The 12,476-nt window shown below is 40.0% G+C and overlaps 1 protein-coding gene across 2 annotated transcripts in view; it reads left to right on the top strand.

Annotated features, from left to right (window-relative positions):
* The window catches only part of satb2 (SATB homeobox 2), a 47,912-nt gene that overhangs the window by 4,526 nt on the left and 30,910 nt on the right, over positions 1-12,476 (top strand). For both annotated transcript variants that reach the window (XM_070976678.1, XM_070976677.1), the window contains exons 2-3: positions 5,177-5,392; positions 9,786-9,971. In XM_070976678.1, coding sequence (XP_070832779.1) covers positions 5,221-5,392; positions 9,786-9,971 — 358 coding nt within the window. In that variant the 5' untranslated portion in view covers positions 5,177-5,220. The remainder of the gene's footprint in view (positions 1-5,176; positions 5,393-9,785; positions 9,972-12,476) is intronic.

Below are 12,476 nucleotides of genomic sequence, written 5' to 3'. Positions count from 1 at the left end.
AGCTCTCCCCACATCACAACGCTCTCACAGTAACACATCTGATGGCTATAAACGGCAAATTCCACAATAATGTAACCTTCCCTAACAGCAATCATTTCTCATAAACAGCCACATAAAAAGTTTCATGTTGTTCCCATTTTCTTTTCAGACTTTAAAAAACAAATTCAGAGAATCATAATTTTTGTGCTTCCTCCTGAGTGTTTTCCTGCACATTTTCTTGCACATGTATTCTGTTGAAAATTTAACAGCAGGCATTTCAAAACATCCCAGCTTCATTATGCCTGTCCCTCCCTGTGCATACATGTATGTGTGCATTCCCTGTGTGTGCTTGGTTGGCAGCAGGGCTTTTAATATCACTCGCCCTCCTCCTCCTGCCCTCTTTTATCTGTGCTGCAGAGCCAAGCATTAACCAATAGCTTGATAACCCTGCTATAAAAGTGGATCTCAAACGGGAAAAACAGCTGTATCTGAATTTTTTCTTATAGGTGACGCCTCTCCCTTTCTCCCCAGCTATTGGTGCTAATAATGCTCTCATATGTCACTCTATCTGTCTGCTTTGCATGTTAAAGGCACAACCCTTCATTAGCAGACATGTATCTAAACGGTAAAAGAGATACTGGAGAGGCGGTTAGAGCTGGAAAGACAGCAGTGTAGGTTTGGCTTACTGTCTTCAGCTCTGCAGTGCAGAGGTCAGTGGTATTCCTTACTAACACGATGAGATCCATTGGTTTCATGCATGTACAGATTGAACATTTTATTCTGCTGTTTGGCTGCCTGCGTTAAGTTTTCACCCACAATTACCCCTGTTATATTTCTCTCTTCTTTGAAATCTCAGAGCGTAAGTGTGTGAGTGAGTTTCGGAGCGGCAGTGTTTACTGCTCTCTGTTTCCTGTACACTTAGAACTTATCACAACGGGATTACAGTGAAGAAGTGTGTGTGTGAGGTTGTTGGTGAGTTGAGTTGGAAGGCAGGAGGCAACATATACACAGATTTCTTTTCATTGCATTTTAAATATGTCAACTGAGGAGCATTTTTTTTTTACACCTACATTTTTACATTTTGTACATGTCTTGCTGGTCAGAGGCCTGACTTTAACTTTTAACTTTTTTCCAAACCTATTCCAGGTGAAGAAATAATAGAGGCGCAGGAGAGAGCGATGGACATAAAATGAAACTCAAAAAAGTCAGATAAAATGACATCAGCTTTCGTGGATTCTTCTAAGTTCCTCTGCTGTAGCTCCTACTTTACACTTATTTACACCAGTCATTATACCATATGTCTTTCAAATAGATGGGACTACCAATCAGTGTTTGTCAGCTGTCTGATTTGTAGAGTTTAGGCTGGCTTTGAATTACACGTTAGCCTTTGTTTGTGTGTGTTTACGTCTTTGAGCTGGACATATTGTTTATAGGTGTGTTTGTTGTTGTGTCCTACTCTTCTATTTCTTTGGGTGTGTCTACATTTTTGCTCTGCAATCTTGTCTTTGGCTCTCAGTATGTATTTGTTATGTCTAGAACGTGTAATAATGTGGAATTTGATAGTGGCTTATCATCAAAACATGAGGTTGTCCCAGTATCAAACACAATGCGGGACAAGCAGAGTAGAGTGGGTTCTTTCTTTATATCTGACAGTCTCAGAGCAAACATTTCTTCAATAATTAACAGGTTTGAAAAGAAAATTCTTAATTATTAATTGAACAGTTTCTCTGACAGTTGTCCAGATAGGCAATAAATTGGGAAATATGTCATGACCCTCTCCTTATCAAACAGACATTACATTTGGTACTTGTTTCCATGCCAGATATGCAACAGCTCCTCTTATCGCTTCTTTATTAACTGTTTGATAAGGCGTGTGATAGTTAATATCTCACGCCTTATCAAACAATGCAGTGCAGATGGGTTTAGGATATAGATAACAATCAGTGTGTTTGAAGACTGATATCAGTGTTGCTAAATCCATGATTTTAGTGGCAGTCAGAGCCATGAACATGTGATGAACTGTATACCATCAAAGAGTTATCTTGTTGTGCCCATATTTGTTTAAAGACGGTCTTCAGAACAAAAGGTCATTGCTCAACACACCCATAATAATTGCATAAAATAGATTAGCATTTATCAGACTGTGACTGTGGATGTTCCCGTGCTGTTGTGACATCAGACACGCACGTCCGCACACAAGTTATAATTTACATCATTCAGTACTATTTTATGGTCTAAAAAATTGCAGGGTTATTAGAAAGAGTGCATCCAAGTTTTCAATGAATCATCAATTCATTTTTCCAATGGTACAATGAGTAAATGCAAATTTGGATCTTGGCTCTCTGATCTACAGCATACAACTGCATACTTACACATTTACATGTGTATTCAGAACTCTATATGACACAATCCTTTACTGCTGAAATGAGATGCCAGTTATAAATGCTGAAAACCTACATATGAATGCAGCTTTGCCACAGAGACAGGACTGCTGTCATCTGTGTGTGGTCAAGAGAACCTTCTTGAACCTTTGTAGCTATTCAGGTAACTACATTGTAAAGGAAGACAAATAAAATATAGATTAGATATAGATTTAGGACAGGATAAATATAAAACACCTGCTAACCCAAAACAGCTATAACAAACTGTAATGTGTTTGTAAGCGGTTATGAGGACATATTTTGGTGTTTATTCATGTACAGAATTTGTCAACAGTTATCTCCTATGAAGACTAGATGAAGAATACTGGAACACCCTGATAGCTCACCTGTTAGAGTGTGCACCCCGAAGGATGTCTCCTTACTGCAGCAGCCTGCATGTCTTTTGCTGCATGTCCTCTCCACTCACTGTCCTCACTTACTGTCTCTCTTCAGCTGCACCATCAGATAAAGGCAAAAAATACATCAGCCTCCACATATCAGTGTCCACCAAGGAGCTCTACTTGTTAACAGATACATTAATAAACACTTACATAGACTTAAGAATATGCTTCCTCTGACTGTACGTGAACTTGTAATCACTTGACATGGTAATACTTGTTTTTTTTTAGGTGGGACATCTTATCTCTTGGATGGCACCAAGTGAGCCTGGGTTGACAGAAGAATGCACAGCACGATAAAATTCTTTATCTCTTGGGTCAAATACCAAATGAAATGCAATTGACACAGGATGTGTTCAGAGATTAGATGATGGTGGGAAACTGCAAACATCTGTTATAGTGTGCGTATGTATGCTTGCATGTGTGGCCCAGGTTAGATGGTGAGATGTCGGCAAGGCCAGGTCCTGATAGGGATCGCCGGAGCCTCAGCAGGTTAGGACCCGTCTGTGATAAAGACAGATTCCTGGGGGGATTATTTTTAAAGAAGAGGTGAACGATGCAAAAATAAATAGCCTTAGTTTTGGCCTCGCTCGTCCGTCCTTCCTCTTGCAGTGACACTTTTACAAGGCAGGTAAAGTCACACTCTATCATCACAATGAAGAGCAGCGTTGGCTATAAATTGCAGCTGACAGAAGCCAGTGGATTTCTTTCAATGCTCTGTTATATTCAGTTGTTCTTTATTGTAGCTACAACATTGTTAGTGGTTAGATTTATTTGCAAAGCCTCCCTTTTTCTCAGCAAGCCTCACATTGTGAATTATAGCTACCACTCTACTCACATTTAAACCCATTGCTTTCCACTCAGTGTAACTCTTTGAACTTGTTTTCTTTTTTTATTTTTTATTAAACTCTGCCACTTACATTTTTGGCGTCTTTGTCTCCCACACTTTTTAATCATGCCAAAGCTAATGTTTTTAATTTATTATTCATTTTGAAATTTTGCCCAAGCTCTTAATACTTCTCAGATTGAGAGTTGTTTTTTTTTTCATCTTGTGGTGGATGGTGTTTTTCAGCTTTGTTGTTGTGTAAGAACGAGAGTCGATATAGAAGGTAGAGAAAAGGCGAGAGAGAAAGACAGAAGAGGAGAAGAGGAGGAGGAGCAGGAGGAAGACAGAGAGACACCACCACACAAAACATTGTCTTTTGTTCGGAGTTACGACAGCTGGAGCAGTAAAAGCTGCACAAATATTAAAAAGTGAGGGGGGTGCAGTTTCTAATCGAGCACTGTGGAATATGCCACACTCAAACAACAACCATGGATTCTCCCTCATTTGTTCTGGTGAATTGCTGGCCAATGTCACTCAGTGCACAGACCGGCTGTGTTTTTCCACTCTCAAATCTGGTCACTAACTTGATTTCCATACTCCAATATAAAAACCTCCCATGCTCGCTCTCTCCTCTCTCTTCACCATTTTTCCACTGACAGTTTCTAATCTCTCTCTCTTCATTGAGGGTCACACATGCTGGCAGATATTGTCCAGGGGCTCCTATATAAATAAAAGCAGTCCATTTGGCCTGAGTGAGCTGGCTGCTCTGTGATACATTGGCGTGTGTCCCCTGTCTGGCCTGGCAGTGTTTCTAATGGCATTACCCTATATTAGACATTTGGCTGACGCTCCCTTATCTAGGGACACCAACCCACGAGGCTCACACTCTCACAAATGTGTGTGTACATGTTGAGGGTTGTGTCCATGCGTGTTATGATGTATATGTACTCATACATATTAAACAAAAACACACAAGTGATCCTACGCTGTCACTGCCTAGTTTACAGTCTCAATAAACAGGCATAAAGTAGAATCTCTATCATTATTTTTGTCCTGCTGCTTATTTCTGATGCACTTGCCATTTTTGCCCCTTAAAGGATTAGACCGGTGCTATCCTCAATTTTTCTTAAACTGTGCAGATATAGTTATAGCTTTTTAATATATATATATTTAAATTTTTTTCAAAAACATTTTCAAGCAGTAAAGAGCACACTTCTTGAGGACTATTTTTAGTTGTGCATCTAATACATACAGTATTTGATGCTCTTGTCAGTGTTTATGGCAGCAGGGGGTGAAGCTGACTTCAGACAGACATGTTATCCAGTGCAACAGTTTGGCTCACTGATGTGTTTCTAATAGTTTTTGAATAGCAATGGAGCTCTATGGCCACTATATGTTCTATGGCACGAACAAGACATATTATCACTCATTACTATACAGTTATATACAGTCAGATTTCAGTACAGAATATCACCATCCACAAAAAGTCTATTTTCCACACATAGTGACAGCTTGAATTCCTGTCACCACTTCATTCCTCTATATTTCTGCAGACTCGTTCTCTCTGGCTGGAGCTCCTCTGGGGGTCTGGAGGAGGATGGAGAGAGGAGGGGAGAGTCCCATCACCCAGGACAGCCCTGAGCGGAGGGGAGGCAGCCCGGATCTCAGTGGCCTCCCACCGCCAGGAAAGAAGGGCCGGTTGGAGCTCAATGGGAGCCCCACTGGCCCACGCATGCGCCACAACGGAGCCCCACCAAGACCCCAAGGAGGTAAGCAAAATGTTGTTCCAGACATGCAAATATGTAGACTATCAAAGGAGGGAAAATGTCTTGTTGTTTATTTATTGCAGTTAAGATTCATTGTGCAACAGCAAACATATTATAAGTGGGTTCCATCTGCCTGTTTTCATTCACATTTTCAATTTGCATGCTTGGCTGAGGTGGAAAAGTGAGTGTATTGATATACGCAAACTGCAATGAAACAAACAAATGTCACATTTCCACATTGTTCTCATTTGAGGTTTGACCGGGGTTCTCCTAGTTACATTGTCTTGTTTCACCCTCTTCTTCTGCAGTGGTTTAATGGCACCTGTCTGGAGACTTAGCACCACCAACTGTTTATCAACTTGCTTATAGCATTCACATAACAGCAGTGGATAGAAAAGCGCATTAATTCACATTTTCTTTTGCAGATTTTCTGTAAACTCGGTTGAAATAAGGCTTAAAATTGGATGAAATCTTTCCTTTTGAAAAGTTAATTGATACCTGCTCTTAAAATGTGGTTGATGACAAAAAAAACAAAAAAAAACCCCAATGAAATGAACAAGGTTTCCAAATGGTCAAATCAGTGGATTCTTGGAATGCTGAATTTTGCTCAAATAGAGACAGCTGGATGACAGCATGTCAAAACAGCTCTTACCATTTCACCCAGGTGTCAGAGGTTTTTGAGCTCTTATGTACTAAACCCAAAGACAGCTCTTGGCTCTGCATTGAGCCACATCCTGGGGTTGAGTTGAGTTTGGCTCAGTGCGCTGTGTTGTAATGTGGCAGCGCTGCTGGGAGAACCCAAGCTGTTTCTGCACTGTTAATCTATAAGTCTGGAGGGAACGGTATAATACAGGCTTACCAAATAAAGGAGATTGCTCCATATAAACAAGATTTATACAACTCACTGTGGGTTATCGATCCCTGCACTTATTGTGAAAGTTGTTCCTTGTTTATGTGTGCATGTGCATGTGCATGTGTGTGTGCACTCATTCTTCTGTCTTGATGCTTGTGTTGCCATAGATTTGCAGAAATGTCTCAGGTAATCCCTTAAGCTCTTGATTTTCCTTTAACGTTCCTTAAATGTCAAAAAAAGAAAAAAGAAAAAAAAGAAAATGATTTTCATTGTTTACATTGACTGAAAAAAATCCATTGAAAGAAGCATTATAATTATAAGGCTGTAGTATCATATCAAACAGAAATACTGTCAATTATTATTACCTTTATTTAACCAGGAAGTTCCATATCACTGTCAATATTGTGAATCATTTTATACAAATTTCCCCTATAATTCATGCTTAAATTTCTACAAAACTCTGGGGTGTTTGCCAGGTTAAGAAACAGTTTCAAAACTGCCTGGTGTCACAATATGAGCTTGTAAAGATGCACCCATCTGTGGTTTTGAAGAGTTGAAGAGGTTAAGAAAACAACAAGTTCATATTTGACCACAGTAAGAGGAGACAAAGACCCAGTGTGCTAATGTAAGAGAATGAATGAATATTTAAATGTGAAGAAGAGGAAGAAGAAGAAAGAGAAAAGAAGAAGAAGATGAGGAAGAAGAAAAAAGCATTTTGTATGTCGGAAAAGTCATGAGAGATCGAGGGAGGGACAGAGGAAGGAGGAAGGAGGAAGGAGGAAGGGGTTTCCTGTGCTGAATGGATGGTTGGCCTGTAATAATGACGGGTTGTCTTTGAAGACAGGAAACTCGACGTGTCTCCTCCAAACCACACTGCTGCCACGAGGAGGGGGCCACACACACACGCGCAACAGCATGCAAACACAAACACACAGATTTACGTGCTCACACACACCATATGTCCACATTCACTAACTTCTACGTTGTGACACTCACACCCAAGAAATGCTGCCAAAACACACAACCACTTACACTCCACAAACACACACACACACACACACACACACACACACACACACACACACACACACACACACACACACACAGTGCACATATCTTATTTTTAATGTCTCCGTTCACTCATCCCCATACATATTAGAGGGATTAGAGGTTTGAGGCAACATCACATCATCCAAACCAGATCATACAGTCAGTGGGCAAATCACAGGACACTGGATATAAGAGAAGACAGACTAAGGTGGAGACAGAGGATAGAGTGAGATAGAGCCAGAGAGAGAGAGGGAGAGAGAGAGAGAGAGAGAGAGGAGTGCTGGTCGGAGGGAGCTGCCCTGTGTTGACAGTTATATTTCCCTGTTGGGGGAAATTCACTTACTTGAATTGGCACAGTGCTCCAGTGTGTAATTCACTCCATGAGAGCCTGGAGGACTGGGAGCAGAGTGATTAATGAGGAGGAAATAGAAATATAGGAATTGACTGATTAAAACAACGGGTGGGATGGATCTGGGTTGAGGTGGGGGGTGGTTGGGGGAGCACTAATGCTGCATACACCTCATGTGTTTTTATGGAGGTGTGCGTGCGTGCATGCTGGGAAAAGGAGGCAGATGTCTATGTGTGTGTGTGTGTGTGTGTGTATTTGGTATTGTGTGGTATCAGTGCGGTAAAACACATTGCCATGCCCTGTATTATTAGTGCTGGGAGGCTGCCTAATGCTCTCGCTCCATCATTTCTTCAGAGAGCTTTAATTAATTGCCAGTTGACAGGTGGCCCAAAACCAAAAGGCTTTTAGGAAAAAGCTGATATTGGAGGAGAAGGATTGATATTAGCACAGGGAGCCAAAAGGACATGGGTGCTGGGAGAATATGTTGATGTAATGTAACCAGATAATGAAAACACTGAGGAGGAACAAGTGCTTGTCTTGATTTAAATGTTCAAGTGCCCTATTAGTAATGTACAGACTATGAGGAAGCTAATAAGTAAACAAGAAACAATGCAAGTCCAGGTGTCTTGATATGAGATTGTAATAAGCAAGACAGAGGTGAAGGATGCTAAGATATAAAGCAGATAAATAGCATCTCCTGCACTAAGTACAGGATTAGCTGCTCAGAGTATATTACTATGCAAGTACTGCAAAAACAAAGAAGATATCACTCCATGCTATTGGTTGAGGTTAGTTTCACCTGTGAATTAACTGGTGACAGTGTGAAGTATTTGAAAGCTGAAGTCTGTAAATTTCCGTACACTGTCACACTCTATGATAGCAAGAGGTAATTCCATGGATAATGTGGTGGGTAAAAGAAAAAGGAGAACATTGGTCATTTGTTCAACCACTTAAACTGACTTTGGATTACATTTTCCCTGACAAGCAACACAGCCTTCAAATGGAGACTTTGGTGTGTTTCAAGAACAGTAGTTTGATGTTGTCATAGTGTCCCAAAAACCTTGTAGGAAGAGCAAGGCGTGTGAGTTTGACACTCTTCACATCCTGTCTCCTACCACCTGTCAGCTGTTTCTTTCCATGTGTTATTTGCCTAAACCTAACCAAACCTTAACCATAGCGCTGGCAGATCAGGAAATGAGTATATGAATCATTTCTGTAACTGTTTTGCGAAGGCACTGAAAAACACTGTCATCCTGATGAGATGAGAAAATGCTCACTGGAGCCGTGTTGGAGGCAATAGCAATTTGTCAATTAGGTTGGAGGACTAGCTGAGATTGGCAAGTCGCAGGTGCTGCTGGTGCAGAGCGATGAGCCTCATGTCTATACCCACTGGTTCAAATTTTCTCTGGATTTATATTAATTTGTTGTTCAATATGATTGTTAAAAATTGTGAACTTCCACATGTTGCTGTGATGTGGTCTCGGTTTTTGCCCTGGTTTTCCACAGCTTGCTTCATCCACACTGTTAAACGTTTCTGGAGAATCTGGTTTGGTATTCACCCGGACTGAATTTGCATTTTTGAGGGAGACTCACAGCGTCATGTAAATCCAAGTTTTCCTCTGCTCCTTTAGGTCTCTCTCTCTCTTATTAACTCTTCAATCTTTCATATTCATTGTTTACATCACTCGTGCTTTAAATCTCCCATTTAGGGTGTGTTACTTATTATTTCTACCTGTTAATACTCTAATGAAAGTGGCAGTTGTTGTCAGTGCAGGTCTTTTGTATAGTCTTTGCATATCTGTTCAGGGAGCCATTCTTATGACTGTCTATCTAATAGGCTGTTAGATTAAATGCTTGGAAATGTCCAGTGGACAGTGAACAGCACTGTTACAGTCGATTTAGGAATGCATATAATTTGTTTTACATCATTGCTTGATTGTAGCCTATTGTGAATTTCAGGTGTTGCCGTATTCAACAGTGTAAAACAAAAGGATGAAGTGATTACAAGCTTGACCCACAGTAAATGCAATGCACATGTTAGCTGTCTATGAGGAATAAACTGTGTTGTGATCACAGAATAAAAGCCAGACATTAAAAGAATCTTCTTGTTGTTTTCCCCTTTTCTTTCTCCTCTTCCTTAACAGGTCTGATGATTCCAGTCTTCTGTGTGGTGGAGCAGTCAGATGGAGGCATTCAGACAGACGGATGTGAGGGGAGAGAGGAGCATGCAGAGTTTGTCTTGGTCAGGAAGGATATTCTCTTCTCTCAGCTGGTGGAGACGGCTCTGCTGGCCCTCGGCTACTCCCACAGCTCGGCTGCACAAGCCCACGGTCAGTCAGAGACAATACAAAGTGCTGTCACCTCCCTTTACGCTTCCCATATTTTGAAGGAGAATTGAAATGAATGTTTCAGATTTTCAAAATAAATTGGGATTAAAGCCCTTTGCTATTTTGTAAGCCAAGGCTTTTGGGCCTAAAATTGTAATTCTAAGTTCCTTCAAATCTATCTATCTATCTATCTATCTATCTATCTATCTATCTATCTATCTATCTATCTATCTATCTATCTATCTATCTATCTATCTATCTATCTATCTATCTATCTATCTATCTATCTATCTATCCACACACATGCATACACAAATGTTTACCCTCACCACCAACTGATAAAACACTATGGCTGTCCAAGAATACCAAGCCAGCACAAAACTAAATTATATTTATGTGATCAGATCTTCATCAAGGTCCTGAAAATGAATGAATGAATCCAGTTAAAGAAATAACACAAAAAATGATTAACATTAATAATCTTTGTTGGAAACCATATGTGAACCTTTGCTTCCAATATGTGGTGTGACCCCCTTTGTGCAGCAATAACTTCAACCAAAGGTTTTCTCTATCAGTTGATGAGACACACATCATCTTGGCCCATTCCTCCATACAAATAGCAGTCGTCTACAAGTAGCAGTATACTCAGTGATTGAGGTGGGCTTCCCTGAACTGCTCTCTTCAGGTCTTTTTAGAACATTTCTGTTAGATTAAGGTCTGGACAAAACATTACATTTTTTTTCTGCTTTGAAGTTACGATCTTTAAATAAATGTCTGTTAAGTCACTATCCATCACCAGATGAGGTAACACATTGGTCATTGAGCCAATGGCCAAATGATGAAAGTCTTGCAGTATTTAAATGTTTGCAGCATTACAAACTGGGTGTTGTTCTCAACATTGCTGGAAAGAAATGCTGTAATAAGTTACTGCTAATGCAAACCGAAGATTTCCATCTGCTGCAGCTTCACATTAAAAGCATTTAACTGGCAAGACATGAGTTGATTTTTATTATGATGTAGTTGAATCATTTACTATACTAATCACTATACTATATTAAGAGTCACATTCCCAACAACAATGCACATCACATTTTTCTGAGTTTTATTTCTGTAGCAGCATTCCTATATTCCATGTAGAAGTGGTAAATACTGGGAATTTTGAGTTTGAGTTTTGACCATTTGAGGTTGCTGTAGCTGGTCAATGTGTAGTGCTTCAGCTGCAGAGTTAGTAAAGTGAATTCAGCAGCTATTTGTTTGTTTCCACAGAGCAGAGGGAATATATGCCTGTAAGTATGAGCACACATTATGTTATTCTATGTTAAGCATGTGAAATAAAACAGGACGTTTGTTAAGATAATATTAATTCCTGTTATTCAGGAATCATAAATACAATACTGTTACTACCAGTATCCAGCAGTCTGCCACTTTGCCATTTTTTTGATAGACTGACTTGTGCGTTCAGGGTCACTGATTTGATTCATTACCAACCTTTTGTTGACACTGCTCTGTAGAATTTGGTGGTATGATTGAGAATTCATTGTCCTGTCAATGATTGCAAGCCACCCTGGTCATAAAGCAGCAAACAGCACCAAACCATGACACTGCCACCACTGTATTTCACGGTCGGGATGATGTTCTTATGCTGGAATGCAGTGTTTTCATCAAACACAACACTTTTACACCAAAAAATTGAAGCCAAAAAATTCTATTTTGGACTCATCCGTCCACACAACATTCTTTCAATAGCCTTCTGGTTAATCCATGTAGCCTTTAGCAAACTTAAGATGGGCACCAATGCTCCTCTTCCAAAATAGTGGTTTTCTCCTTGCTGTCCCGCCATGCACACCATTCTTGTTGAGTGTCTGATGGTGGACTCATGAACATTAACATTAGAAGTTCTTTGTCACCTCCCGGAGAATTCCACGTATTGTTCTTGGAGTCCTGACTCTTTAGAAATGGTTTGTAACCTTTCCCAGCCTGGTGACCATCCATAAGCAGCTCGACAGAAATCTCCTTTGATCCAATCATGGCACACTTCCACACCCTGTGTGATGAAGACCAAATTTTGATAATAAACACCCGGCTTTTTATTCTTTGAACAGGGCAGCGATAACAAAACTCACACCTGGTTGTCATCCCATTGATTGAAACTGCTGACTCCAATTACCTATTTAATGAGCTGATGATCCTAGAAGTTCACATACTTTTTCCAACAATAGCATATATGTTGGGTAAATGAAAAAATCAGTAAGTACATATACTGTACATTTTTACACCTACATTTTGTGGAACCTTCTCCTCTATGTTTAGTTTATTGATGACTTGAATGATGATCTAATCACATTTTAGATCAAGAAAAGAAAATACTTACGTAACAAATTTTCTAGCAGCACTGTATAAACTAACATGTTGCAACAGCTCACCTCAGGATTGACGTCCAAACCTTTTTATGCTTACAAATCTGTCCCTGTATCCTTAAAGGAGGAGTTAGGAATAGACATTTTATTT

This window comes from Chaetodon trifascialis, chromosome 12 (genome assembly GCF_039877785.1).
Source record: "Chaetodon trifascialis isolate fChaTrf1 chromosome 12, fChaTrf1.hap1, whole genome shotgun sequence".
NCBI classification, from domain to species: domain Eukaryota; kingdom Metazoa; phylum Chordata; class Actinopteri; order Chaetodontiformes; family Chaetodontidae; genus Chaetodon; species Chaetodon trifascialis.
Note: the sequence above shows the minus strand (reverse complement) of the source record. Positions and strands in the feature narration are given on the sequence as shown.